This window comes from Phoxinus phoxinus (genome assembly GCF_949152265.1).
Source record: "Phoxinus phoxinus genome assembly, chromosome: 24".
Lineage (NCBI taxonomy): Eukaryota > Metazoa > Chordata > Actinopteri > Cypriniformes > Leuciscidae > Phoxinus > Phoxinus phoxinus.
Window position 1 is genome coordinate 18,954,736 of NC_136899.1, and position 27,991 is coordinate 18,982,726.

The 27,991-nt window shown below is 37.2% G+C and overlaps 3 protein-coding genes across 7 annotated transcripts in view; 1 reads left to right on the top strand and 2 right to left on the bottom strand.

Moving 5' to 3' along the window:
- rpgrip1 (RPGR interacting protein 1) overlaps positions 1 to 9,404 on the bottom strand; it is a 111,168-nt gene extending 101,764 nt beyond the window's left edge. Inside the window, exons 1-10 of one of the 3 annotated variants that reach the window (XM_079600937.1) lie at positions 8,953 to 9,404; positions 6,781 to 6,971; positions 6,603 to 6,659; positions 5,216 to 5,333; positions 4,820 to 5,019; positions 4,495 to 4,600; positions 1,771 to 1,917; positions 1,537 to 1,642; positions 440 to 463; positions 66 to 212 (exon numbers count right to left, since the gene is read on the bottom strand). In XM_079600937.1, the coding sequence (XP_079457063.1) occupies positions 66 to 212; positions 440 to 463; positions 1,537 to 1,642; positions 1,771 to 1,917; positions 4,495 to 4,600; positions 4,820 to 5,019; positions 5,216 to 5,333; positions 6,603 to 6,659; positions 6,781 to 6,865 (990 nt within the window). In that variant the 5' untranslated portion in view covers positions 6,866 to 6,971; positions 8,953 to 9,404. Of the gene's footprint in view, positions 1 to 65; positions 213 to 439; positions 464 to 1,536; positions 1,643 to 1,770; positions 1,918 to 4,482; positions 4,601 to 4,819; positions 5,020 to 5,215; positions 5,334 to 6,602; positions 6,660 to 6,780; positions 6,972 to 8,952 lie in introns of all 3 variants that reach the window. The other 2 variants (XM_079600936.1, XM_079600938.1) reach the window with 2 other exon arrangements.
- Positions 9,405 to 9,742: 338 nt separating this feature from the next.
- btr33 (bloodthirsty-related gene family, member 33) lies at positions 9,743 to 17,209 on the bottom strand. Its single transcript, XM_079601075.1, has 7 exons — positions 17,143 to 17,209; positions 14,896 to 15,470; positions 14,019 to 14,114; positions 13,483 to 13,716; positions 13,154 to 13,301; positions 13,027 to 13,053; positions 9,743 to 12,409 (listed from the first exon to the last, which is right to left on the bottom strand). Exons 2-7 carry the CDS (start codon positions 15,466 to 15,468, stop codon positions 11,844 to 11,846), a joined length of 1,644 nt encoding a protein of 547 aa, XP_079457201.1. The 5' UTR covers positions 15,469 to 15,470; positions 17,143 to 17,209; the 3' UTR covers positions 9,743 to 11,843.
- Positions 17,210 to 19,905: 2,696 nt separating this feature from the next.
- Positions 19,906 to 27,962, top strand: syt5b (synaptotagmin Vb). Of its 3 annotated transcripts, none has more exons than XM_079601207.1 (9): positions 19,906 to 20,157; positions 21,808 to 22,020; positions 23,743 to 23,924; positions 24,371 to 24,469; positions 24,566 to 24,733; positions 25,525 to 25,692; positions 25,852 to 25,966; positions 26,889 to 27,022; positions 27,152 to 27,962. In XM_079601207.1, exons 2-9 carry the CDS (start codon positions 21,840 to 21,842, stop codon positions 27,359 to 27,361), a joined length of 1,257 nt encoding a protein of 418 aa, XP_079457333.1. In that variant the 5' UTR covers positions 19,906 to 20,157; positions 21,808 to 21,839; the 3' UTR covers positions 27,362 to 27,962. The 3 variants fall into 3 exon arrangements, with proteins under 3 accessions (XP_079457333.1, XP_079457332.1, XP_079457334.1); XM_079601206.1 differs by having other exon boundaries at positions 20,044 to 20,157; positions 21,835 to 22,020; XM_079601208.1 differs by lacking the exon at positions 19,906 to 20,157 and adding an exon at positions 20,217 to 20,583.
- Positions 27,963 to 27,991: the final 29 nt, after the last annotated feature.

Sequence of the window (27,991 nt, forward strand, 5' to 3'; positions counted from 1 at the left end):
ATTGCAAAGAATAAAACTTGAAAATAAAAGTGCAAAAACTTTAAGAGTAATAACTCAAGCTGTACCTCCCCCAGAGCTTGCAGTGAAAGTGTGGCGGTGTTGAGCTGGCCCTCGAGTGTTAGCACTCGCTGCTTCTCCTGTTTCAGCTGCTCGCTCAGGTCCTCCACCTTCTCCAGCAGTGCTACTTGACTCTCTTTTAAAGACCTTTGGCCCTACATAATATTTACCCATATACAATATAAAAGACATAGAACCCTATTTATTCAATGGCATTTATCAAAAGTAACTGGGTCTAACTTAACAATGTTCTGTCCAGTTAAGAATAGGGCTACTTCTATTATACAATTTTATTTTCAGGTCATGTCAATGTTTGCATGATTATAAAGAAAGAGCTGATAACGATGAAAATGGTAAATGTTTATTTTCAGGTTAAGCTCACCTCCTCCAGCTGGGTCTCGTAAGCCTTAAGAAAGAACACAAAGAGAGGAGGTAATGAGGATGATTTGTTTTAATGGCGAAGTATAATTTGGAAGACATTATACCAATTATTTCAAAGTGGAAGTCCCCATCTAAGATCCAATTCACCATATACACTGAATTTATACACACACACACACACACACACGCACGCACGCACACACACACACACACACAAACACACACACACTTTGGACCAACGTAAAACATACTTATATGTATACATATATATATATTTCATATTTTTAAATATTTTTTACAGCCAAATTTATTATTTTTATGAAACTTGGATCAGTTAAAAAACTTTCATACAAAGTAAAAATATGATTTATTATGAAGACAATATACAGTACACATGCTGCTTAATGTAGGTCAATATAATATACTCTTTACTACTTCATTTCACCATAAACAACATTTTTGCTTAATATAAAACTAAACACGTTGTTAGTGAATTTAGTTAACTTACTATAAATAAAGACATCTTCAAAATACTTTAATGTTTATTGTGATGTGTTTTTAAAATATGCATCATATTTTCTTTTATTCTGATTTTGCATTTCAATGTTTTTATTCATTTTAAGGAATAGCCTACTGAATCTGTTATTGTGCAAACACTCATACACATTACACACCCCTTCTGTCCCCATCTTGAGAGAAGCAGTAGGAAGGAGTAAGTGTGTAATGTGTATGAGTGTTTATTATTTTAAATAAAGACTTTATTGAAATCTACCATCATGCATGCTGCAGTCAATAAATGTGAAAACAAAGTAACTTGCATTACTTATTTGAAAAAGGAACTCAGATATTTTGTTGTATATGTAAAAGTAATGCCTTATTTGTTATTTGAAAAAAGTTATCTGATTACAGATCTCGTGTTACTTGTAATGCCACCAAACCAACACTGGTTACACTCCTACTCACTCCTCTCATCGATATGCTGGTGCATTAATAGTTCAGTGAAGCCCAAAGCAGAGCCAAGCAATAAAGTGGATGGACTATCCCAAATGAACCCGAACCCAAAATATAATTTAAATGGGTAATAGTTTTACAGCTCACCTCCTGAAGAGCAGAACACTTTTCCTGATTGACCAGAAGGGCGGAGCTCTTTTCAGAGAGCTGCTTCTGCAGTCTGATCACATCTACATTATCTTTTATAGTGAGTCTGTAAAGAAGAATAAAACATTTCACATGCACATACATTATATGCACACACATAAACTTATAGTGAGTCTGTAAAAAAATTAAAACATGTCACATGCACACACTCACACACACTCACACTTTTCCTACCTGTGTCCGTCGGCTTGTTGTTTGCGTAGGTCTTTTACAATACCCTCAATTTCTTTCTCTTTTTCTCTGAACATTTCTCTAAGAGACTGAGTACTCAACTCCTGTTCTGCCACCCTCCCTTGCTGGGTTTCTATGATGGTAGATCTGCTGAGAGAAAAAACAAGCCAGAAAATAAGAAACAAGGAGGGAAAAGACGATATTGCAGATAAACATGGCATTTTAATAGCTAATTAATAGCATGGAAGCAATGTCTTACTGTCACGCGTGCCAGCCGGAGTGCCTATGATAGCCACCAGAGGGCACCCCTGCCGTCTTTGTTATCTCACCATGGACAGCATTTCCCAGAACCCAATGCTCGGACTCATGTCTGATTACTTTCAGCAGTTTCTCATTACCCTTGTAAACTCTGCCTATATAAGCCCTGTGTATTCACTCACTGTGAAAACTTGTATGTGTTACACTATTTCTGAGTGCTATCTGGTTTCCTGGGTAATGATTCTGACCTTCTGACCTTCTGCTACCCTAATAAGACTGTATTTGGATCCTCAACTTGTGTGTCTAAACAGTACAGTATGTAACACCTACCATAAGTGATGGGAAAACTAAGCTTTCTGAAGCATTTGAGGCTTTCATCAAATTGTGCTGAAAAAAAGGTTAATTATGCTACTCAAAGCTTTTAACACAATGTGCATTAGTGAGATCCGGTGGTCACACTTGATTTCTCCACCATATCTAACAAATTACCGTAGAGCAGAAAAAGCATGTGACCAAAGCTTCGGAAGTCCGTGACATACAAGTGTGGGACCAATACAGTTATATTTAGCCCCCGTTTACACATACATGCTTATTTTAAAAAACGAAGACATTTCCCTTCGTTTACACGCAAACGGAGAATTCGCCTCTGAAACCGATTCTTTCTAAAAATTCCGGCCAGAGTTGAGATTTTGGAAAACTTCTTTGCACGTTTGCATGTAAACTGAGGTCACAGTAGCCTATGCGACAGAACTTGCACCTGTGTCAAAAGTGCAAACTATGTTTACATTTTCATTTGGCTATGGTGATCATGGATGCATTCAGAGTAGCAGTCGCATTTATGTTGGTGCAAACCCTTTTCGTCAGTTTGCATTTGCAAATACAGCTGCTCTATTATGTTGAGTGATTCGTTGCTTCTGTTGCTATTTTCGGGATTCTGATTGGCTGACGTGGGCTTGAGCTTCTTGTTACACTGCCACCTACAGGTGTGGCATGCTCTTGACTGCATATATACACGGGGGGTTTGTGTAAACTAACACTTTTCTGAAAACTGACAGATGTGCACAATTTTATTTTTGAAAACGGAGAGGGTGAAATGTCCGTTTATGAAAATAGCCGGTTACGTGTAAACGTCTCATCTAAATTAATAAAATAATTAATTATAGTAATTGTAAGCTAATTGAAAAATATATTTTGGGTGTTCTGTTTTTAAAATATATAAATGATGTTATAGAGAAGTGTAGTGTTCAATAATTTAAATAATGCCTCCTCCATAACCATTTCCCATTTTATGCATCAGATGAGGTCCGAAGCGCCAATGTTTTTCAAACCAGCTGTCCCGACCTTCCGATACTGCATGACGTTCGAAGCTTCAAACGTCATCAATCACGTGGTATTGTCATTTCAATACAAGCATCGGAACAGTGAGTGATACAATAGTGCTTTGGAAACTGCGTCGGAACCCCGGTATCAACCGTCCCATCACTACCTACCATATGGGTATGGATTATCAATATGTATTCAAATTAAGTATATATCAAGCAAAATATACTAGCAAAGTCTTTAAGGTTGAAAGCAGAACTACATAGCTGAAGTCTCTATGCTGGGAAGCCATGAGGAGATTGTCATAAAGCAAATGATTTTCAGTGCAGAACTACATTTTTGAACTACATTAAAAGTCTTTCTTTCTTCTTTTGTTTGTTAGTTTGTTTCTTTGTCTCAGCTGAGATGCAGGCAGCACAGCACTATACTGTGTTTTGCAGAATTGCAAGTTATGTAAACACAAAAACATCCAACAAACCTGAGTAATGCAATTCTGCTTTTACAGAGGAGAAAGAGACAGAAAGATTGAGGACAATAGTTTTTTTTTGTATTGACCATGGTTGATGTGAATAGTATCATCACATTCATATTATATTGTGAACATTCCATGAGGTATTTAAAGAGCAGTTCTTTTTTTATGTCTTCAGACTTATTAGTGTAACAGACGTAGGCCAATGAGAGCTGTGCTTGTAAACTTTATAAGAGGCGCTCTAGCAACTGACACTAAAAACTGCTGTCTTTATCCTCATTGTTAGCGGCGACTGATGCTAGAGCGCCTCTTGAGATTAGAGGAGTGAGGTTTACACTCACAGCTATCACTGGCCTACGTCTGTTACACTCACCCCCCAAACCTCACTCCCATACCGGGCACCACGGTAGCCCCTTAAGTTCGAACCGCCCACTCTGCGGGACTCGAACCCGGCCCATCCGCATTGCAGGCGGGCGCTCTAACAAGGATGCTAAAAACCTCAGTCTCTAGCATCAGTCGCTAGAGCGCCTCTTGAGATTACGGGAGTGAGGTTTACACATAGAGCTGTCACTGGCCTACGTCTGTTACATGTTGTTGTCTGTTGCATTTTTTTCTGTCTATTCTCCATAGTAACTTTAAAGTAGAAACATACATAAGAACACACCCACAGGTCAACTTACAATCTGTCTATCTCTCCTCTAGTATCATCCAGTGAACTGATGCCACAGCGGGCAGGAGCGGTTTGGGCAGCTCGTCTGACACCTCCATCCCCATCCACGCCTCGCCCTGAGACAGAGAAAGAGAGAGTAGATACTGAATAAAATCTGGACTGCAACACCAAATTAACACTCCTTATAAAAAGGTATGTGGAGATACTAAACTGCCACCATTGTATTAACACAGTGTGTGTCCAAAAATAGGCTTCAGCAATATTACCATTTTACCATATCCTAAAACACAGTAACACACACACCGATACCAAGATTTTTGTAAGTGACTCCTCACCTGTTCGTGGCCTATTATGAGTTCTGATACCCAGGTCTAAGATGTGTTGCTTGGCTAAATGTAGTTTACTCTGCAGCGTCCCCTTCTGGCTCTCTAGAGACGCTACACGAGCCTCTAGCTCTTGAATGGTGTCCTCCAGCTCTCCATCCCTCCCTGCAGACGAAGGTCCGTGCTTTAATCGCAGCAGTTTAGTTGATAACCTGACAACCAAGACCAAGACAACAGATTGTCATACTCTTCATGAGGTGGTGTATTTTGGGGTATTAAAACAATGATAAAAGTGTCCAAGCAAAGCGTTCAGGTTGCATAGTTCTGGGACTGCGTGCACCAGCTGAGTAACTACCATTGAGATTAATTAAGTATTATGAATCTCGTTGTTAGTGTGCGTTTCTGTACCTGCGCAGTTTTTGGTCTTGTGTGCGGCTGTGTTGTTTGAGAAGTGCGTTTTCCTCCTGTAGACGGAGACACTGGTCTTCCAGCTGCTCGCGTGGTACTCTGAACAATCGCTGACGATCTGTATAAAGACAGAGAGACTTAGAAAACAACCCAGAGTTTCTACTATTTACAGTTCTTGCTCAGAAGTTGCTCTTTTATAGCCCAGGACTGCATACTGAAGAAAGAAGTTCACATTTCTTTGGAGTATTGACTTTGTCTCAGATGCTTCGTCTAAAAATAAGCACAAAGGAGATAATTGCTGATATACAGTAAGAGTATAGAGCTATAAAACATGAATAGTGTGGTTGGACAAGTAACGACTAATAATGAAACAAGCAAATTCTCCTTGAAATGACACATGTGAGATTAGATTACTGAGGCATTTGTTTCCATTTGCTTTCCATTTGCATCTAACTGCTGTTAAGATATTGTAAAGAATACATTTTCTTTCTAGTAATAAGTAAAAGTAATATATTTCTATAAAAAAGGGGAATTAAAGGGATAGTTCACTTTTAAATTAAATTTTGGTTTGTTTTAGCTTACCTGAAGTGCATCCAAGATGTAGGTGTCTGTCTCCGCAGTAGTTTCAATTTTTATATTTTTAGGTCAAACCGTTCTAGTCTGTCAGTCATATAATGCAGGTATATAGGTATTGTATCCAAAAGCATGCAGAGATGTCTCTAATAGCATGCAGAGAAAAGTCCAAATTTAAAAATTCCCCATTGTAAGTGCATATTGATGGCCTAAGCTCGCGCAAACTCATCCGGGAGTGTTGAGTTTTCACTTATTCCCAATTTGTAAGCCTTCTATCTTGACACACTACTCGCTTCATTGTTCAGGTCAATCAAAGGCTGAGCCGTACAGCCAATCACACGCATTTCTGCTGAGTTTAAAAATGCAACGTCCAATCGAAGGCGGTTAGATTAGTTTCCGGGGAAGAAATCCGGTGTAAACAGATCACTTGGACGTCGTTGTGTAAAAGAGATAAAAACTATATAAATACTGTCCGTTTTATCACACAAACCGCTTGTTTCGTGTCTTAGGCCATCAATGTGCACTTACGATGGGGAATTTTTTTATTTGGACTTTTCTCTGCATGCTATTAGAGACATCTCTGAATGCTTTTGGATACAGTACCTATATACCTGCATTATATGACTGACAGACAAGAACGGTTTGACCTAAAAATATCAAAATTTAAACTACTGCGAAGACAAAGACACCTAAATCTTGGATGGACTTCAGGTAAGCTAAAACATACCAAAATTTAATTTAAAAGTGAACTATCCCTTTAAACCTACTAAGAAATAGTAGTGCATGTTTATATGACTATGTTGACATGTCTTACCCTTTATCTTGAGCACCTGTGGTGGTCTTCTCCAGCTTCTGGTGTCTTGATCTGTGTCTGAAATAAAGCATACATTGATCTTAACAGAACAGATACACTCATTTAAACAAACCAGAAATAAAAATGCATATGATCTTGCAACCTACAGAAACACACACCGTGTCAGCTCTATACACACCTGTGAGAACAGTTATCAGTCCTGCTCTCAAGCCCACGTCCCTCACAGGGAGGTCACCTGCTGTCTCATCCACCGTCAATGACATTATTATGAGAACTAACAGCTGCAACCAATCACTGCCTTTATGAGCCGAGGCATTCAGGAAGTGATGTCACCACAGAGGAAGTCAGTGGGATATTTTTCTTCTTTTTCTGCGGCACAAAGAAAATAAGAAAACATTTCAAAGAATGAGATTAAACTAAACAACTAATTTGAAACTAATATTAACATTTTTAAACATATTATTTAAACTTAAACTCATATGATGTTATATTCAGTTAATAATAAAGGAGGGATTTTCATCTTTACAGCCAATCCATGGACCTCCGACATAAAAACATCTGTGATTGTATGTAAATGAAAATGACTGTACTTAAATAAAAAATCCAAAGTCACTCATGTCTCAGCTCCACCCCCCATAGAGGATGTGAGGGAAGGGTGCAATGAAAGAAAAGGAGGACGGAGGAATCGAAGGAAACTTTGTTTGTATTTTGGAATATTCTTGATCACTCAAGTGTCATTTCAAAGGCCCTGTTTTCACCTGGTATTAAGATGCATTTTGGTCAATCGGATCACAAGTTGACGACGCTAAATACATGTGTAAACGGGGTCTAAAAAGTTTTGAGCTTGCCCACTTTTGACCATTTCCAGAGGTAGTTGAAAACACATTCGACCGGATCGCTTTTGTAGTGTAAACACTCATGTGGTGGAATGTGTTCGAACAGCCACAAAAGACTGACTCTCCACCTTCTGACCTAATGCGTAAACGTTATGGGAAACACGCTAGCCAGAAGAGATACTTTGTCAGCTGGAGACCCAAGCTTGGTTTGAAGACGAAAAACATACCAAGCACAATGTTCTCTCACCATTCCTGATTTCTAATACACACTCAGTGTACGTCGTGGTCTTGCAGATTTCAGTGCAGAAACGAAAGCTCCTGCTTTCTGTGTGTTTTACGTCGACGCATTTATGTGTAAATTACGTGACCTTATTTTGTCCATTAGCAAACTTTTGTTATTATTTTGTTACATTTACCCCATTGAATAACATTTCAATTTGTACCACTGTAGTTGAGGTCATGAAAAATATTCATGACACAGTTATGAAATAATTTGACATAGTATTAACAGTTAATGACATTTTACTGACAAATTCAGTTTGTACCACTGTAGTTGAGGTCAAGAAAAACATTCATGACACAGTTATAATGGCTTCATGGCAGCCAATGTCAAAACCAACCACATGACAGTTTAATGTAATGTTAACCCATAAAGCTAAGTGGTTTCTTAAGTTTGATAATTAATCTGCTATGTCATGTTTATGAAATATTTATGACAATTTATGCTGTTTATGCTTGGTATTGTTGAGTTGTTATGACACTGACAGGTTATGATGTATTATTGGTTTATGTCAAGTTGTCATAACAAATACATCTCAAACAATGTCATATTTGCATTAAAAAATGCCATAATTGAGCGAATGACACTTTATGGCAGTTGTCATAAACATGCATAAAACCTCATTCAATATTCATCACGTCATGTCATGCTTATGAAGGTGTCATGTCAGTCTTATGCACACCCCTTCAAGTAAAGTGTTACCATTTAGCTTAATTAAAGTTTACATCAGAGCTGTTTTCAACACTGATAAGAGATGTTTCTTTAGCACCAAATCAGCATATTATTCAGCCATGACTGCAGAAAACTGACAGCCTTGCCATCACAGAAATACATTATTTTCTAACACATTATTAATCAATAATATAAAAAGTTTTAATGATTTTTTTTTTAACCTTTAAAGCAACATTATAAAAAACATTAAATATTTATTTATATTTATTTCATTATTCTTATGCATGCTTTCATGACCTCATATTAATTGAGAGACTGAATCTGCATCAAATATATCTACAATCAAGTACTTGATAAATGAATTTGTCACACAGCAGAACCATTTCTAATTAACTAGTGAAGGCAAACAGGTGCATGGACACAAACTGTAGATTGACAATATGATTGCAACTTCCTTTAATAAACGAAAACATCCCAATCTGAAAATGATTATGATACTGATACAGATAGAAAGGAAGAGATGACATACTATAAACTGTGTAAAGTCTTCTCAGTCACATACCTGTAGGAGTGTTTGTGTGTCTCTTGCGCTTTAGTGAGTGTTGTTAATCCTCCTCTCAGCACCAGTGTGTGTCATTCATATTCCTTCAACAGGTCTATCCTCTTCACTGTGGTCTTCCTCATAGTCAACTTATCAGTAGCAGCAGCGTAACTATCTTGTTTAGGTCTGATTGTTAGTTTCTCTTTTACTAGGAAAGACGCTGTCTCATCAGTCCAACTTTAATCTGCTTAATCTCTCTTTGCACCTCCTCCTGTCAAATGTGTTCCTTCCCTTCTCACAGCATTTCTCAATTACAAATACACTGTATATAAATGCAAATCCCCTGGAACAAACAACTTCAAACATTGTTCATGCACTGTCTGATGCACTAACAAATGCTAAAAGACGGTAATTATTATTAAGATGAGCAGCATATGGTTTGTGAACCCTTGTCCAATGTGATTGGCTGTAATGTAGCTGTCTAATAATTTGATTGGCTGTTGTGTTTGTAGTAAAGACAAGAAGAACAGGAGGTCACTGGAGAAAATCAGATTACAAGGATGAAAGGGAGCTTTAGTATTGTGTGTGTGTGTGTGTGTGTGTGTGTGTGTGTGTGTGTGTGTGTGTGTGTGTGTGTGTGTGTGTGTGTGTGTGTGTGTGTGTGTGTGTGTGTGTGTGTGTGTGTGTGTGTGTGTGTGTGTGTGTGTGTGTGTGTGTGTAGGCGAGTTGACAGAACCCATCTGCAGTTTATTTAAATCCAAAAGTGAACCAAAACGATAACTTGAAACAAACATGGCTTGAAACATAACATGAACAAAAATGTATACTTCACTTTATTATCATAGGACTGAGGTTACACAAACAAAGCTAGACAAAGGAACAAAAAAGCATGAGGACTATATACAAACGGTTAATGATTAACAAGATACCCCTGAGACTATGGCTGCGTCCGAATTCGCATACTCTCTTGAGTAGGTACTTATTTTAAATTTGATTGATTACTGCTAAAAAAGTATGTTCTAGTACCATATGCACACCAGAATCTCGCTGGAAGTAGAACGTCATCAAGGTGCTTTTTTGCCTACTCTTATATCAGAACTGTGAATTTGGACGTACTGCTTTTGTCCCATACTGTTTTTCATCTACTATATAGGGCAGTATGCGATTTCGTACGCAGCTAATGACAAAACAGAACTGATGAACACATGACAAGAACAACCAATCAGAATATGGGCATGATCAAGACAATGAACCAATGACAAAACTGAACTGATGAACACATGAAAAGAACAACCAATCAGAATATGACAGAAGAGACCAGGGAAGCACATGAATGACATGATCACATGAGGGCATGAGAAATACATGACAGGAAACGGGTACCAAACAACAAAATAAAAGACATGAAAGCATGAACACAAAACCACAACCAATCATGACAGTGTAGTTAAATTAAATTAAATCATTAATTTTGATGGTTCCTTTTGAACATTCTGTTGACTAGAAGTAACTTTGCAACTACATGTCAACTAACTCTCATTAGAGTATTAGACTGTCTGCTTAATATCTGCTAACTTTTAATTGTGTTGGCGATTTAGATTTTAGAGTTTGATTGGACAGAAGATATGATGAGAAGTTGAAGTCCGGGGTAATGTCATAAAAAATATGTGATACATTTTAGTGGAAGTGAGAGACTGTAACTTTCGAATGCTTTTGTCATTGTTTTGTAACACACACAGCTTATTTTTTAATGAATATGTTAATCTTAAAGGTAACATATATACTAAATTCTAAAAAACTTGCATTTTGTCTGGGGGCCTTTAATTTGAGGCCATGATATCTTGTTTTTCCTTCGCGGGGCTATTAGGGTTAGGGGATAAACATACAGTTTGTACAGTATAAAATCATTATGTCTATGGAAAGTCTCAACAAAGTGAAAATTTGTGTGACTGGATAAATTATACACGTTCAATTTATCTATTAATCCCAAATGTTATATAAAATCAAATTTGGAATAAACAGTGGTTTGTGTTCTCGTTGCATTATTAAACTGTTTAGATATATGGGGCCCTATTTTAACGATCTGAAACACAACTAACTTTGTGGGTCCAAATCTAAAATGGGTTGGTCTGAAGTAGCTAAATTACTCATAGGTGTGGTTTGGGCGTACTAACGTGAAATAAACCAATCAGAGTGTTATCTCACATTCCCTTTACGAGCAGGCGTGCTTGTTCCATGCTTGCTATTATGACGGCGGATTTGCCAGGCGCGCGCCAGGAGCGGTTCACAGCCGAGGAGACCGACGTTCTCGTCAGGGCCGTAAAACACAGAGAATTGACATTGTATGGGTATGGGAGAAACCCAACAAAATTAGCTTCGGTTAAACAGGCGTAGCCTATAATAATTTGGATAGTCTGTGTAGATGAGAGAAGCAAAATGTATGCGCGTTGTGCAAACGCTACATTATGGCCAAGCATGCACCCTTAAAATAGCATCTAACGCACCACTGACTTTAGACTAGGGTTTTCCTGGTTTGTGGCAGAATTGTTTTCAGAAACTGCAAAATAGCACCAGGGAACGTTTGCGCCGGAACACGCCACCTCTTTCGCTGAACCGCCCTCGGGAGCGCAAGTTCATTCCCTAATTTACCGACGTGCGTCTGCGGAGGGAAAAGTCTGCTGTGCGTCGGGTGCAAAATAGGAATGATACATGCGTCGGCATACAAAGTCAATTGCGCTGGGTGTAAGATAGGGCCCATAGTTTAGTTCCTTCATCACATCCAGTATCAAAAAAAAATTGTACAGCTTAACACTTATCATTACTCTATATCAATTTTATTCAATCTGTCGAACTTTAATTTGTTAGAGTTTCTATTTTTTTCTTTAATTTCTGTTTTTGTTGATTTTCAGTCTTCATATTGTCACAGTATCCCCATTGTCAACATTGACAGGTTGTATTACAAGTGGTCCGTTGTTATTTCCTGTGTCATTCATGTCTGGGTTGAAGTAGGCCAGTAAGCTCTCATTAAAGCACTGTCCAGTGAATGAGTACATATGTGCGCATGCGCTCGTATCATAAAATGATACCTGTCCCTTTTCAAAATCCACATATATACCAATTTTCTGCGGAAGAGTCTTTAGTGACAGAAGCACTGATTCACGGTCACAGGCCCTGTACTCACTATTCTCTCTCAGACAAACTGCCCAGTAACCATCCTCTGGGCTCAGTGTCACCAAACCCTTTCTGTTGACTGATTTCTTAGCCACTCCCAAGTCCCATGCTGTTTTACCTGAGACTCCTACTTCCCAATAACTCCTTCCCTTTGAGATGGGCTCTCTTGACAGGACGCAAGGTACAGAGTCAAAACGTTGAACGTTGTTTGAAACGTTGTGTTCTATGTTGCTGTCAGTCACACTCTTCCTGTCTGCAGACACCATCAACCAGGGGTTTGCTGTGTCAGGGTCAAGGGTAATATCCGCTGCAAAAATTACATCAGGAAAAGTCAAAGTAAGTTTTTATTAAATAATGGTGTTTGACATTTGTCATGCATTTTCCACAAACCAGGATAGCTCTGAATGAATTTGTTCTTACAGTGTATCCACGTTTTACTAACAAAGAAGTAGTTTGGAAATGTACCAGGGCGGAATGTTGATATATGTTGAAAAAGTGTAAATGTATTTAAAAGATTTGAGTAAGAATTCAAGATTGTTCAAAGATATACAATTAAAGATTCAGGTTTTTCAGATTTCCACGTAATAGCAATAAAATGCAAGCTGTTGTGTGTGTAATTGCTGCACTTGCGTCACCAAATGGAATTTTAAAAATTGAAATAAACATACAGTAAAAAAGCAGTAGGCTACTTCCCCAAACTCAGACTATTGACTATAGGCTATTGTTCTGTTAAACTGGTTGGAATGCTCAGAAGAAAAAAAACCTGTTTTGATATCACCACAGAAACAGAATATTTAGACTTTCCAGAGGAATTAATCTACAAATGAATCTAAAAGTTTCAAAGTGAAAGGAAGAGTTCAATACATGTGTTATAGTCAGTCTATCGAAGATTCAAAACTCCACATCTTAATTATGTTATAATACCTGCATACTGGGAAATGGCCTCAAGTTCTGTTAAAAAAAGAAAATTTCCTATTAAGTTTACACAATAATGATTTTTTTTGTGTGAATATTAACATTAAGTTATAGCTGTCAAATAACAAAGAAGTACCTCTCTTTGTGGCGGTGTATATTTGCTTTTTCAGCAGTTCTTCTGCAGCATTCAGGGTTTCTCTCAGCTCCTCCAGACCCTGACAGGTGTGCACACTGATCTGAGACCAGCTTTTACACTGAGGCAACTCACTTGGGCTACGGAAAGCCTGGAAAGGTCAATATACAACTACTTTAATTAAAGTCAACATCCTCACAACCTTCAGTATTTTAATATATTTCACTAAACACACTGTGTTAAGTTGATATTGAAATATATATTACGTTATGATTGTTAATTAACAAGAAGAACAGGTATGATATGGCTGAAAAGATGCACAAAAGAGTCACCTGTATCACGTAAAGATGGTCTTCAGAGCATGAGAGCTTTTCCAGCTCAGAGTTTCTGGCATTCAGTTTAGCGATTTCTACTTCCAGCTCTTTAATAAGGCCCTCTACATGTTTCTCTGCAGTTTTCTGCGTGTGTTTCATCTTTCTGAGCAGCTGAGACTGGCTCTTTTCAATAAACTGCTGCAGTGCAGTGAAGACCTCAACACTGTATGCCATCTCTCTTTCTGTGTTTTCCTAAAAAGATAAATAACAGGCAATAAAACAAGAATGGGCTTGTGCGAAATGCATTCTTTAAGTTTAGCAGTTGACTACCTATATTTATGACTTATATGGCAGGTTTATAATCCATTTTAACGTACTATTTAATTTTTTAGTAAGCCTATGGTTGATGTCACCTTTGTATCTTGTTTATAAAGAACAACATTTTAAAATTAATTACATTTAGAATGTATTAAAGAGTTTGTTTGTATTCTGCTTTTGATAAAAGCATATGCCAAATTAAACAAACATTGAAGATGTAGTTTGCAGGTTCTTACTTTGTTTAGTTTTATAGAGTGTTTGAGTTCCTCCACTTTACTCCATCTCTCCACAATCATCTGCTTCAGGCCAGACTGTGTCTTTAATAACTGAGTCTATGACAAACAGAGAGAACACAGATCTCATGACACAAAAGCAGCTGTAAGACAACACATTAAAAATGGCTGTGTCCAGACAGTACTGAGGTTCTAATGATAATCATCAAGAATAATGATTCAAATTCAAATGTAAAAATCTGAATTCATTATAGTAATCAGAAATACAGATGAAATATGCTTATTTTCATAAAAATATTGTCTCTCTGAGAAAACAAATGATCTGAAAATGCGTCTATGGAGGTTATATTATGTGTCATTGTTTTGTTCACGTTCCTGTTTCTTTACACAATATTGGTTTTCCAGTAAAAGAAGTATAAATAGAAGAAGTACAATTCCTATATATTTTCTCTATAGAGAAACCATTTTTTTATGATAATATTTAACCCTACTCATAAGTTATACATACTGTAGCCTACATATTAGAATATTTGGTAATAAAATATTAGTGTTTTATCACAAAATGTGTCAGTGTTTTATATTGTGTGTCTTTAACTATGTACATAAAGATGTTATGTTCAATGTTCTTATTGTGTTCGTGTTGTATTTTAAAACACTTTTAGTGCTATGTGGGTGGGATACAGGATAATGTTAGGGACAGGTTTTGGTGGTATGGTTAGGTTTAAGGAGTGTATTGTATGAACAGATTCATTTAAATGCTACTACATGCACATAAAGAGACCTAATAAAAAGTGGGACCAAATATTATGTTGTGTTACCATTGTTTTTGATTAAAATCATAATCATTGATTAGTCAAATAGCATCCAAATGTGCCCAAACCTTTCTCTCTGCCCATTCTGTCTCCAATGGTATTGTGTGGTGTGTGTTGTGTTCTGTATTCATGCACATCACACACACTGCAGACTGGTCGTATCTGCAGTAAAGCTCCAAGGGTCTTTCGTGTATCCTGCAAATCCGCTTGTCCATCCGCTGTGGCTCCACGAGCTTGTGCTTGGTGAACCTGGAGGTGTGTGACGTCACATGCACCTCACAGTATGACGCCACACACACCAGGCAAGACTTTACAGCACGGGATGCTTTCTCCAAGGGGCACATGTCACATAAAACATTGTATGATGGGACTGGACGATACTCTGATGACCTCTGACCCTTCTGCTTAAGGATTTGCTCGGCCATCTCACGGGCAAAAGAATTTTCACAGAGCTCTGGTGTTTCCTGGAAAACTGCGGAGCATTTGGGGCAATGGGAGGAGCCAGATGCTGTCCACTGAGCTAGGATACATGACTGGCAAAACGTATGACCACATGGAAGGGACACGGGATGGGTGAAAACGTTCAGACACACAGAGCACTGGAACAACTCCTTAGACAGGAAAGGAGTGGAAGATGACATCACTATGGTAGAGGAGGGAGGAAAAACAAAAACAAAAGTGACGTCATAAATAAATGGACTGCGTTTGAAACCCACACAAAGAACAACAAGAGGAATGTATAAACATGAATGCGGTGGCAGATTTTACATGGGCCTGGATCCATAAAATACAAGCGATGAAATAACAATGATCATAGGTAATAACAGTGACATTCATTTTAATGGAAGACCCTTTAAAATTCTGCTTCGGAACCACTGTACATCTGAAAAGAGTACATGGCCGTCCACATTTACATATCAACAATACTTTTGTGGTGTTCAGAAACTTGGCCCATCCAGCCATGATGACATAATAAGGAGGAATAGAATAAATGTGTATTTTTTGTCTAAATTTGTCCCCACCACTTTATGAAACAGCTCGCACCAGGGATGTACACAGATGAAGCTTTTCCACTTGTTGAGCAGGAGCTTTTATTTTGTTTATTTGCTATAGCAGTAATTCAGTGATTTTTCTTTTTCTTTTTATGCCTTAGCTGTGATGGCTTGCTATCCATTTGAGTAAAATCATATGCAATACAATGCGGAAAACAATGCTCTTGATAAACATCTGCTGATCGATTAAAAAGGGCATCAACCAGGAACTCCTCAAAGAAAAATATCACTACTATATCCTTGTGAAAAAAAAAGTGTGCTCAATTGTATTGAATATTGTATTTCAGAAATTAAAAGCATATTTTTAAAAACTACTTAGAGAAAATATTACATTAATAAAATAAAAGGCTAAATACGTGTACTTAAAAAGAGCAATTCTACGACAAGACTACACTTGTTTTCTTAACATACTTTCTTAACATTTTAATTTAAAGTACATTTTAAATGGTTTAATAATGTTTTGTCATGCTTTAAAGGTGTACACTTATTTTGATGTGCTGACTAACATTCTAAAGCACACACACACACACACTTTTTTTTTCTCTGAACTGGACACTTTTTTAATATCTTTACGCAGATTTTCAATAGACGTAATGATTTTTATACTGTACAAACTGTATATTCTATCCCCAACCCTAACCCTACCCCTAAACCTATCAGAGAAAACATTCTTCACATTTACATTTTCAAAAAAACATCACTTGGTGTGATTTATAAGCTGTTTCCCTCGTGGGGCGTCGCAATTATTATTTTTACTATTATTTTACAATTTCTATTTTTGTGGGGACATTTAGTCCTCTCAATGAATATATTAACTGTGTTATATATTAAGCAAAATGAACAAAGAAGAATATGTGCACAGAGAATACACTTGAATACACTGCACAAACCACATCATAAAACCTTTGAGACTGGCTCATGATGTGGGTGTGTGTTCTGTCTATTGTTCATGTATGTACTTGTTAGAAACAGAGAAAAATGTCTGGCTTTTTTAAAGGCTAAATCTTCCCATGAATTCTGCTTTCATTTGTGTTTCATGTTCACAGTTTCATCTTGCTGCCTTTTCACTAAACATTCACCAAGAGGTCAAAGTCCAGTAAAGTCAGGTGAACACACACTCTGCCAGTGTTGTGCCCAAGAAATAACTTACACTTGTTCATTTCATTGTGTATCTATAGGTAAATCATGAGTAAAATATGATTTCTCAATTACCCACATCTCACTGTAATGAGCATTTGTAACAACTCTTAACACAACTCTTACCTGTGAGAAAAGGTGGTTCAGTCAGGAAGCAGAAAAGCAATGTTGTCACCGGCAGCTGAATGACAATTGTAGTGATTGTGAGGTTAAGCTCCGCCTCTTTTAGCAGGGATGGGTTCATGCTCCATTAAACTGTTGAGTTAACCCTTTCAATAACAATGAATCTAAAGGATGCTGTGAATGCCGAAAGAGGTGTTTGATGTATTGCATGAGGCATCGTGCTAACACTTACAGTACGTCTAGCATATTCCTTTTCAAATCATAAAATAAAGTTTTTCTGAGAAACCGGATTCAATCTGATTGTGTTTGTGAATGGAAAGAATGGAAAGTATAGCCTTTTCACTGACAGACAACAGAAAATACACCTGGAGACATTCTACATGATTGTGAAGTATTGAATCATGACATTGTGATGTGTATCATATCATGAGGTATTTGACGATGCCCTGAGCAAATATAAAGACACCAGAGAGGGCGATTTGTGCAACAGAGGTCTTCACACACTTCTCTCTTATTCAATAATAGAACTCAAGAATAGAAAAAAGTTAAGTTCAGTTGCTGCCTTAAATTTAAGCACAATTAACGTTGTTGTATAAGTCATTTCAACTTAAATTATATTAAACTGACTTAAAATAATCAGTTGGATCTTGTAAAGCATAAAAAGTTGAAATTTGTTTGACATATTTTTATGAGTTAAAGTAATGTAAAAACATATGTTGTCATGACTTCTTGATCATGGCTCTGCTCCTTCCATGACGTTTCAAAGCACAACGCAATCTAAATGACTAAAGAAATATCAAAATAATGCTTGTATTATTTTCATTTGTAAGTTGTGTGTTTGATTAGTATTCCTTGTTAAAAAGAAGTACACTTTACTGTCACAATCACCCTTGACTGTGTTACTGTAAGACAGGGCGGGACATATCAAGCAGCCCCTCCCCTTTTTTTAAATAGCCAATAGCGTTTAGTTTATATCACAGCTCGGCACACCAGCATTTGACAGCCACAGTCTAATAGATTTCTCTTTTAGATTTATTATGAAACTGTTACTAAAGCAAAACAGTGAATGTAATCATGCTGAGAATGTGTAGTTTGAAAAGTGTGTAATTTATATTTGTGCATGGCACTGATGTTATACTCATCAGTGCTGTTTCTGATGCTGAGTCTCTCTAATCCTTTCTTCTCCAAATCTCTTCCATATCGCATTTAAATATAGCATTCTGTGTAGAATTCAAACGGGTCCGAGTCCGCTAAGTTTGTGGTCCATTCGCTCTGTCTCTGGAACAGAGCAAACTGTGTGCGCTCGGCGGTGGTTCAGGTGACAATAACGTGAAACCAGATTTGATTCGCCCCGATGGAAAGCATTTTGTACACCGTCTGAATCGTTTCCGCTCCCCTATATAATGCATTATGTGCCATTCACCATATCAAAAATAGTAATTGTGTGAACAAGTGACTGATTTCATCAGTGCTTCAGCGACTAGTGTAGGGGGCGGGGCACTTTAGATTCTAGAGAGCATTTGATTGGACAAAAAATCTGATGAGAAGTTGAAGTGCAGAGTGATGTCATCAAAATCATTGATTTATATTGGTGGCGGTAAAGAGACTAACTTTTCAATGCAAATTTCTAAATGCAAATTTTGTCATTGTTTTGGAACACACAAGCTTATAGATAACCTTAAGGCATTTGTACTAAAAGCCCAAAAAAAATGTTGGGGATTTTATCTAGCCGCACCTGACTTTCGTCATTCGTGTGTGTGGAGCAGATACAGTATAAAGGCTGAAACTAATAAGTCTGGGTCAGGCTTTGAATGCTGTAAAGAATACTTGCACTCATGCAAAGGACCAAACCCACAGAAGGTTTCGTGTTTTGACGTTTGATGCCAACCTGATGTTCAATGCCTCGTTTCAAAGACTGTGACAGACTTTATAATGAAAATGTATTATATTTTAAATTTACAATTAGTTGAATTATATGTAATTTCATCATATTCTGTACTTTAAAGTGTACTAACAAGCATCTATGGTAAACTAATAATATATTTGATGCAATTCCTTCTAAAAATGCAATGTTATGTGTTTAAATATATTTGTAACTACAGTTGTAACGATAATCAAACCAGTGCTTTACATGTTCTTTGGTACTGTATGTCTGTCAAAATAAGTGTAAGCCTCTTTACAGCACAAACAAGGTCAGATCCAACCCACCTAACCCAAAATTTGCCTATAGGCTCAGTATGCATATAGTAGTATAGTAGTATAGGCATGCATGCTACTACTAAACATAACAAAAGCCTGTTGCTATGCACACTATCATCCACGGTCCTTGACTGTAGCAGTTCTTGTGCTATATCAAACCATGTACAAAACTTCCATACAAAATCAGTCAATTTAGATCAAAAGCTGTACAGAAATTGTATGAAATTTTATTTTACATGTCTGCAAAAGTGAACATGCTTAGTAACAATACTTTCAGATTTATTGATTGAAAAAAAAAATGCAAGTGTAATCCGTGATCAAAGATTATCAGGGCAGAAAGGCTATTTTCATCCACAACGTGTCCCAGATGGGAACAATGTCGAGCATGATGTTTTGTGTAGATTAGATGGGCAGTTGATGCTCTGCAGTCACATAAATAAGAGATCTCAAAGGAAATGAGCACAAGATTAACATACATTCATCAGTGGGGAGGTTTCTTATTTGTTTATTTATTTTTTTCAATACCTAAAATAAAGATAGAGGCGTGGTTTATATGACTGGTGAATTAATAGAGAAACATTCTATAACTGCATAACAGATGTGATGGGGAGGGGGAGAGAGATTAGTGGTGCTTTAATGATTTGAAAGCACTTGAGCTTAAAGCTGATGGGGAGGGGGTTAAACCACCAGCACACTTATCACAATATACACAATTCAGCATGTCTGCCTGAGGGCTGCTGGGCAAACAAGCCTGGGCATCTTATTAATGTTAACTTAGGTATTTCCTGCCCAACATATCCAGAGGAATTCATTTATCAGGTAGGATTTTTTTTTTTTTTATACAGAGGCATTCTTTCATTTTCATATCACACTTTAGCAGACCAGACAGAACACACATCAGCAATGGACACATTTTCAGGACAAATCATTTCATTTTTTGGGGGGGGGGTGTTATTTTTTAGAAATATGTAACGCGAGGCGATATTAATTAATACATTTGTGCATACCATCGTAACCTGTTGCTGGAGATCAGCGCGGAATCCGCGAATGACGCTCGCGTTCCTGCGAATGGTGCAGCGCGTTTAGAGAGCGCATGCAGGGCGCGTCCACACTTAACACATATTTTAGAAATAATAATTAACTTTTAATAGCGATATTAATTTCATGCATCTATGAGAAGTGTAGAAGCTCACAAAGTAGATTGTATTTGATGTATAAATAGCCAAATGGAGCTAAAGAAAAAAGGTAGGTTATATTTATTTTTATTGCAAATCAATGCGTAACATAATTTATGTTAAAAGAATTAAAGCAAAAATAATCTGCCCCACGCGATAGTGTAGATGAAGGGGTTTCAGAGAAGTTACATTTAAGTAATTCAAAGCAATGATGGTTAGCAAATGAATCGTGACACATGAATCAACACAGGCTATACTTCAAATCAATTATTATATGATTATGGAAAACAATGAATTGCTCTATATATGGGTCATGTACTTTTCATAGTCGTACAAACAATATTTATTTTGGAATTTTAGGCACAGTTGGAACATAACCCCCACGGACATTACCCCATAAAAAAATGATTTAATCACCTTCAAAAAAACTGAAAAACATAAGCATTCAGGGATTTTCATGACTTCCATAAATCTGCATAAATCTGAAAACAAAATTAGACGTTGCACAAATAAATTACTCATGGACTAGAAACATTTTGTAGTGCATATTGATAAACAGTTATTACCGAAGATGGATGTGTTTCTTGTCATGAAACAGTCAATAATGTTTTGAAGAGGTGCCTTGTTTATCTGAGTTATCTGAGCTTTGATTATGTCCCCCCATAATCTTGTTACGCATGGGAGAGAGAAAGAGAGAGAGAGAGACATGGACCAGTAGAGATGGGGGTGGATGCATGGTATGGCAAAGGAGGGTAAATACATCATGGATTAGAATCAGCCATGTTTGTTATCATGGCTTTAGGGAACATACATGCACATACATGTACAACATTTTTTTTATTTCAGGAGGTATTAGATGTGAACCAAATGCTCAACTTTTGAATGTGTGAACAGACTTTATAATCAGTGTATACAGAATTAGTCATAACTGTATGCGACTAATTGTTTGAGCTGGTGTTAGTACTGACTCCTGTGCTGTCATGTTTCCAAGGAAACTCGGTTTCTCTTTCCCAAAAAAAAAAAAAACTGTAATCACAATCATATTCTGAGCCAAGAATAAAGATTGCTGTTTAGATAATAGTGCTCTAGTTGATGCTTATAAGGTTATTCACTTTTCTTAATAAAATAAAAGATTAGAAAAACCCTTCAGCAAGTCAAGAATGACTTTTTGTATTTACTTTATGATAAAGGTGTTTCTAATTCCGGCATTTTGTATTTCTTTACGGGTTTTGTGAGATTTACTGAACAGTTTCTTCCATACATCCTCTGTCTTTTTGTGTTACGTTATTTTCAGGCTGTGCATTTGATTCTTGACACACAGCTGGGATGAGGTTTGTGAATATGGGTGTCCGTGTTCGGAGGACTGCAGAACCAGCAGAACCAGAACCTGAACCTGAACCTGAACCACAGCCAAAACCAGAACATGAGCCACATCCTGCTCACCCGACTCATCATGACTATGAGAACATGAAGACCAAGTTCATGAATGAGCTGGAACATCTTCCATGTGAGTACCTATTATTTACTCAAGTTAACATAAAAGAGTTAGCAAGCAAAGATGATGAGTTTACTTTCTTGCATCACAATTAAATATACAGCACATTAATGTGTTCGATTCATTGAATAGCATTTCTTCTTATCTATCTATCTATCTATCTATCTATCTATCTATCTATCTATCTATCTATCTATCTATCTATCCATCCATCCATCCATCCATCCATCCATCCATCCATCCATCCATCCATAAATAATTATACAGCTCATGAATGTGTTCGATTCATTGAATAGCATTTCTTCTTATCCATCCGTCCATCCATCCATCCATCCATCCATCCATCATCCATCCATCCATCCATCCATCCATCCATCCATCCATCCATCCATCCATCTATCTATCTATCTATCTATCTATCTATCTATCTATCTATCTATCTATCTATCTATCTATCTATCTATCATCCATCCATCCACAATTAAATATACAGCACACGAATGTGTTCGATTCATTGAATAGCATTTCTTCTTATCTATCCATCCATCCATCCATCCATCCATCCATCCATCCATCCATCCATCCATCCATCCATCCATCCATCCATCCATCCATCATCTATCTATCTATCTATCTATCTATCTATCTATCTATCTATCTATCTATCTATCTATCTATCTATCTATCTATCTATCTATCTATCTAGCTATCTATCTATCTAGCTGTCTGTCTGTCTGTCTGTCTATCTATCATCCATCCATCCATCCGTCCGTCCGTCCGTCCGTCTATCTATCATCCATCCATCCATCCATCCATCCATCCATCCATCCATCCATCCATCCATCCATCCATCCATCCATCCATCCATCCATCATCTATCTATCTATCTATCTATCTATCTATCTATCTATCTATCTATCTATCTATCTATCTATCTATCTATCTATCTATGTATCTAGCTGTCTGTCTGTCTGTCTGTCTATCTATCATCCATCCATCCATCCGTCCGTCCGTCCATCCGTCCGTCCGTCCGTCTATCATCCATCCATCCATCCATCCATCCATCCATCCATCCATCCATCCATCAATTAATAAATGTGGGGGAAACACAAAACCTGTCTGTCTGTCCGTCCATCCCTATCTATCTATCTATCTATCTATCTATCTATCTATCTATCTATCTATCTATCTATCTATCTATCTATCTATCTATCTATCTATCTATCTATCTATCTATCTATCTATCTATCTATCTATCTATCTGTCTGTCTGTCTGTCTGTCTGTCTGTCTGTCTGTCTGTCTATCTATCTATCATCCATCCATCCATCCATCAATTAATAAATGTGGGGGAAACACAAAACCTGCACAATGAAGAGAGTAGATGTAGATCAGACAGTTCATTTATTACATTTATAAATTATTCTGTTCAGTTCCTCAACTCACTGCACTTAATGTCATTAAAATACTTCATTCACTGATCTTGTTGTGATTGTGTAACATGACAGGACACAATATCATTCTTCATTTTCATCAGTCATTACCTGCATTTGATGAGAAGTGAAATTACATAAATGGAGCACTTTGATTTATGTTTTTGTGCAGCTTTATAGACGATGATAATTTCAAATTAAAAGCACATTGAGTTGATGTCATAAGACACTAAGCGAGTATTGTCCTGTGTGTTGTCCTGTACCTGTTTCCATGGAGACTGACCAGCTCTCTGCTCCCCTTAGTGCCGATGTGGGCTGTAGGAGCCATCGTGGTGGTGGTTCTCGCCCTTGTGGCATGTTTTACATATTGCATGTTCAAGAAATGCTTCGGCAAGAAGAAGAAATCCAAGAAAGCTCGAGAGAAGAAGAGAGCAGCACGGAAAAAAGTAGAAGGGGCTGAAAAAGAGGGTGAAGGAGAACAAAAGGTGCAAGAACAAAATACAGTTTTCACTTTATTTTAGGGTGATGTTGTTACTGTGTAATTACTGTAAGTAGTGAGTAATAATAATTAACTACATGTACAGTACTATGGGTTAGGGTTTTTTAGGGTTAGTTCTAATTTCTATACACATAACGTGTAATGTTTTAATATTTTTTATTATGGTTCATTATAGAATGTTTATGTGTTTGTGTACCTATATATATATATGTGTGTGTGTGTGTGTGTGTGTGTGTGTGTGTGTGTGTGTGTGTGTGTGTGTGTGTGTGTGTGTGTGTGTGTGTGCGTGCGTGCGTGCGTGCGTGCGTGCGTGCGTGCGTGCGTGCGTGCGTGCGTGCGTGCGTGCGTGCGTGCTAGATTTCATATAAAATACATATTGATTATCATTTACATATTGCATAGGCACACTTAAACTGACTGTCAATCTTGCAGGAGGAAGGAGAAAAGAAGGAGGGAGAAGAGCACAAAGAGGAGCATGACAATCTGGGAAAACTGGAGTTCTCTTTGGATTACAACTTCACTGATGCTCAGGTGCATTCCTGATGTATGAAAATACTTATTAAAAAGTTGTGGTGATGTCACTGTAACAAGAAAATGTAATCAACATGTCTAATTTTGTGTCAACAGCTGATAGTCGGAGTTCTTCAGGCTCAAGATCTTCCTGCTATGGATATTGGAGGCACATCTGACCCTTATGTAAAAGTTTACCTGCTTCCAGACAAGAAGAAGAAGTTTGAAACCAAAGTCCAGCGCAAAAACCTCTGCCCTGTCTTCAACGAGACCTTTATCTTCAAGGTTTTTCTTAAATGTTGTTTGTTTACATACTGTAGTACGCAGCCGGATTCTGTACATGATGATTTATATATGTGTTAGCGTGAACATGTGGTTTTATTGTCTGTAGTTTTGTCTTTTTAAGTGTTCTAGCGTCTGTTTAGTTCCACCTGTAGTTTGTTTGTCCATTTCTCTCTCTCTCTCAGGTTTTGTGTCAGGGTTTTGTCTCCTTGTGTGGCATCTTAAGTTCCCAGAAATCCCTGCTTCCCTACACTGGTTTTGTCATTCATTTTTTGATTGACAGCTATCCAGGTATCTCTGAGGTTAAATACATTTTTGAAGGAATAGTTCACGTAAAAATGAACACGTAAAAATGTACAAAAAATAAATGTTTATTATAATAATCCCTCATGTTGTTCCAAACCATATACATTTTGAAGAATGTTCACACTGTCCTTTTCCATACAGGAAAACATACATTCCATACATGTGACATCTGTCACATGGTCACCATAGACTGTCATTAATGGAAAAGAGCTGCGTAAACATTCTAAATTATTTATTTTATTTATTTTTTCAACATAAATGTGACTAAATACTGGCAAAATGTACATTTTTTGGATGAATTATTCCTTTAAATACCAGCATCAGGAAGCATTTGAAATGGTTTCTGATGTTGCTGAATCTCTTTTTCGGATTTTCAGCATTTTAGTAAAGACATCTCAATGTTTTATGACATATTAACACTGGAAAATTGCTTTACACAAAATGCTGATAGACTCATTTGAGCTAATATATTTGTGACTCACTTATAGATTCCCTATGCTGAGTTGGGCGGTAAAACTTTGGTGCTTCAGGTGTTTGACTTTGATCGGTTTGGTAAACATGATGTGATTGGCCAGATAAAGATTCCCATGAACTGCGTGGATCTCGCACAGCCACTGCATGAATGGAGGGATCTCGAAAATGGAGAAAAGGAGGAGGTATATAATATATCCTGTCTATACAGTATTTATATCTATTTGGTTTCTACTGTATTCTGGCTTGAGTTCTCAGGTATGCCATCATTCATCCCTGGCTTTATAAGCTGTATATTTTCTAAAGTTACCTATTCACTTTCTCTTTTTTTTTCTCTTCAACAGGAGAAACTTGGAGACGTTTGTATTTCTCTGCGTTATGTGCCCACTGCTGGTAAACTCACCGTCAACATAATGGAGGCCAAAAATCTCAAGAAGATGGATGTCGGTGGTTTATCAGGTACAATTCATAATTCATTTAAAATATGAAATCACATCTATGAAATAGCATAAGTTAAAGGTAGCCTATGTAACGTTTGGCCCTCTAGCAGTTAAAAAAAACTGCATGCATTTTGCGGAAGAATATTTTTGGTTGTACTTCGGCTCTGCGTGACTGTGCGGATGAATATGATTATTCTACTGCTCATAAAACATTCACTACCAGACTTAAAGGACAATTCCAGCGCAAAATAAACCATGGGGTAATTAACACATGGTTACCGAGTCGACCGTTCTCTGGGATGTGTTTTCATGATAATCGAATGTAAAGAGTTTTATCTCTAAAAACTGATTAGCTTATAACGCTAGTATATGGGGCATAGAATAAGTAAAAATAAATCGCTAGTTAATACCACTAACAAGGCTCTAAAAAATGAATTCATACGAATTGGGTACCTTGTAAAATATGTGCGATTAAGCAAAAATCATACGAATTCATACGAGTGAGGTCATATGAATTCATACAAATTAGCCACCTACTAAAACTCGTACGAATTGCCGTGAGATTGGGTTGGACGAGACATACACAGTCGAGTCACGTGTGTCCGCAATTTCCTGCGAAAACTCTCCCGCTAGGGATAAACACTTAAAATAGGCTTACCATAGTGAATCAGGGTAAGACAAAAAACAACTTTTGGAAGAAGGATTGACGATGTATTGATAATTATTTATTTGAAAAAAGTATAAAAATGTCATATATTTGATTACTTTACTATTTTTCTAAAATGTGGAAAATACTGCTGATTTCAGAAAAAATCGGTCTGTCCAAAACGACTCGAATAGTACATTTAATGTATTCACAGTAGCTAAATATTTTCTTAATATATATTTTTTTACGCTTGCATTTGAACCACTTGTGGTAACAATCCTACTCCCTGTGTCAGATCCGTATGTGAAGATTGTGCTACAGCATAACGGAAAGCGTCTGAAAAAGAAGAAAACTACAGTTAAAAAGAACACACTGAACCCATACTTCAACGAGAGCTTCAGCTTTGAGGTCCCATTTGAACAGATTCAGGTGATGTGTGATTATTCTTGCGTCTGGTATATCCTATAGTGTGTCCATTACTGTACATGTACAAATTGTGAATGGGACATTTATAGATCATAGATTCATATTCTAAAGTTCAAATCTATTAAATTGCAGAAAGTCCAACTGGTCATCACTGTATTTGACTACGACAAGCTAGGCAGCAATGACCCTATCGGCAAAACCTTAATTGGTTATGGCGCCACCGGTGTCGGCCTACGCCATTGGTCAGACATGCTGGCCAATCCCCGGCGTCCAGTGGCCCAGTGGCACGTTCTTCAAACAGAGGAAGAGGTGGATGCTACTCTGAAGGCGCCGCATCGCTAACCATCGTCATGGTAACAAGTGGATATACCCAGAGTACACTCACATCCAGGGTAACAGTGAATCATCCATCTACTGAGCAACTTAGTGAATGGCACTGATAAGCACTGCATGCATCAGCTTTACTAGCATGACCACTGTTCTTTACTCTTTATGTTTCATGCAAGCATTGCAGAGTTATAGCTTCACACTTAATGTTTTCTCTCCCAAGGTAATTTTGTGTTATGTGAAGATCGTCATGATTTGTTATGAGTTGTATTTCTAAATGCATGTTTTTATGTTTGGAGTAGATGTGTTTTCTTTATGGTAACTTTCACTCTGCATGGTTTCGTGAGTTATTTTGTTGTGTTAAAGACGTGATGATCAATTGTTGCTAATTTTGGTGAGAGCTAAACCAGTACAGAGAGTATGTCTATGATTTTCGGCAAATATAAAATGAGATCAGAATTAAAATATTCTCTTCTGCATTTAATGAATAGCTATGCAAATGACAACAGTTCGAATAGTTCTATTTATATAAATAGATGGATATTTTGTATTCCCAATGCTAAAGTCACTTTGTGTTTGAAAATGCAAATCAAATTAAACCGATGTTTCTCTTGTTTCTTGTGTGCGCTCTATTTAACCACACTT

Coding starts and splice junctions, on each gene's coding strand:
- syt5b (XM_079601207.1), top strand. CDS start 21,840: ATGAGGTTTGTGAATATGGGTGTCCGTGTTCGGAGGACTGCAGAACCA. Junction 22,021..23,742: donor TGAGCTGGAACATCTTCCAT/GTGAGTACCTAT, acceptor TGCTCCCCTTAG/TGCCGATGTGGGCTGTAGGA. Junction 27,023..27,151: donor TCCCATTTGAACAGATTCAG/GTGATGTGTGAT, acceptor ATTAAATTGCAG/AAAGTCCAACTGGTCATCAC.
- btr33 (XM_079601075.1), bottom strand. CDS start 15,468: ATGTCATCTTCCACTCCTTTCCTGTCTAAGGAGTTGTTCCAGTGCTCT. Junction 13,302..13,482: donor ACCATCTTTACGTGATACAG/GTGACTCTTTTG, acceptor TGACCTTTCCAG/GCTTTCCGTAGCCCAAGTGA. Junction 13,054..13,153: donor ATACACCGCCACAAAGAGAG/GTACTTCTTTGT, acceptor TTTTTTTAACAG/AACTTGAGGCCATTTCCCAG.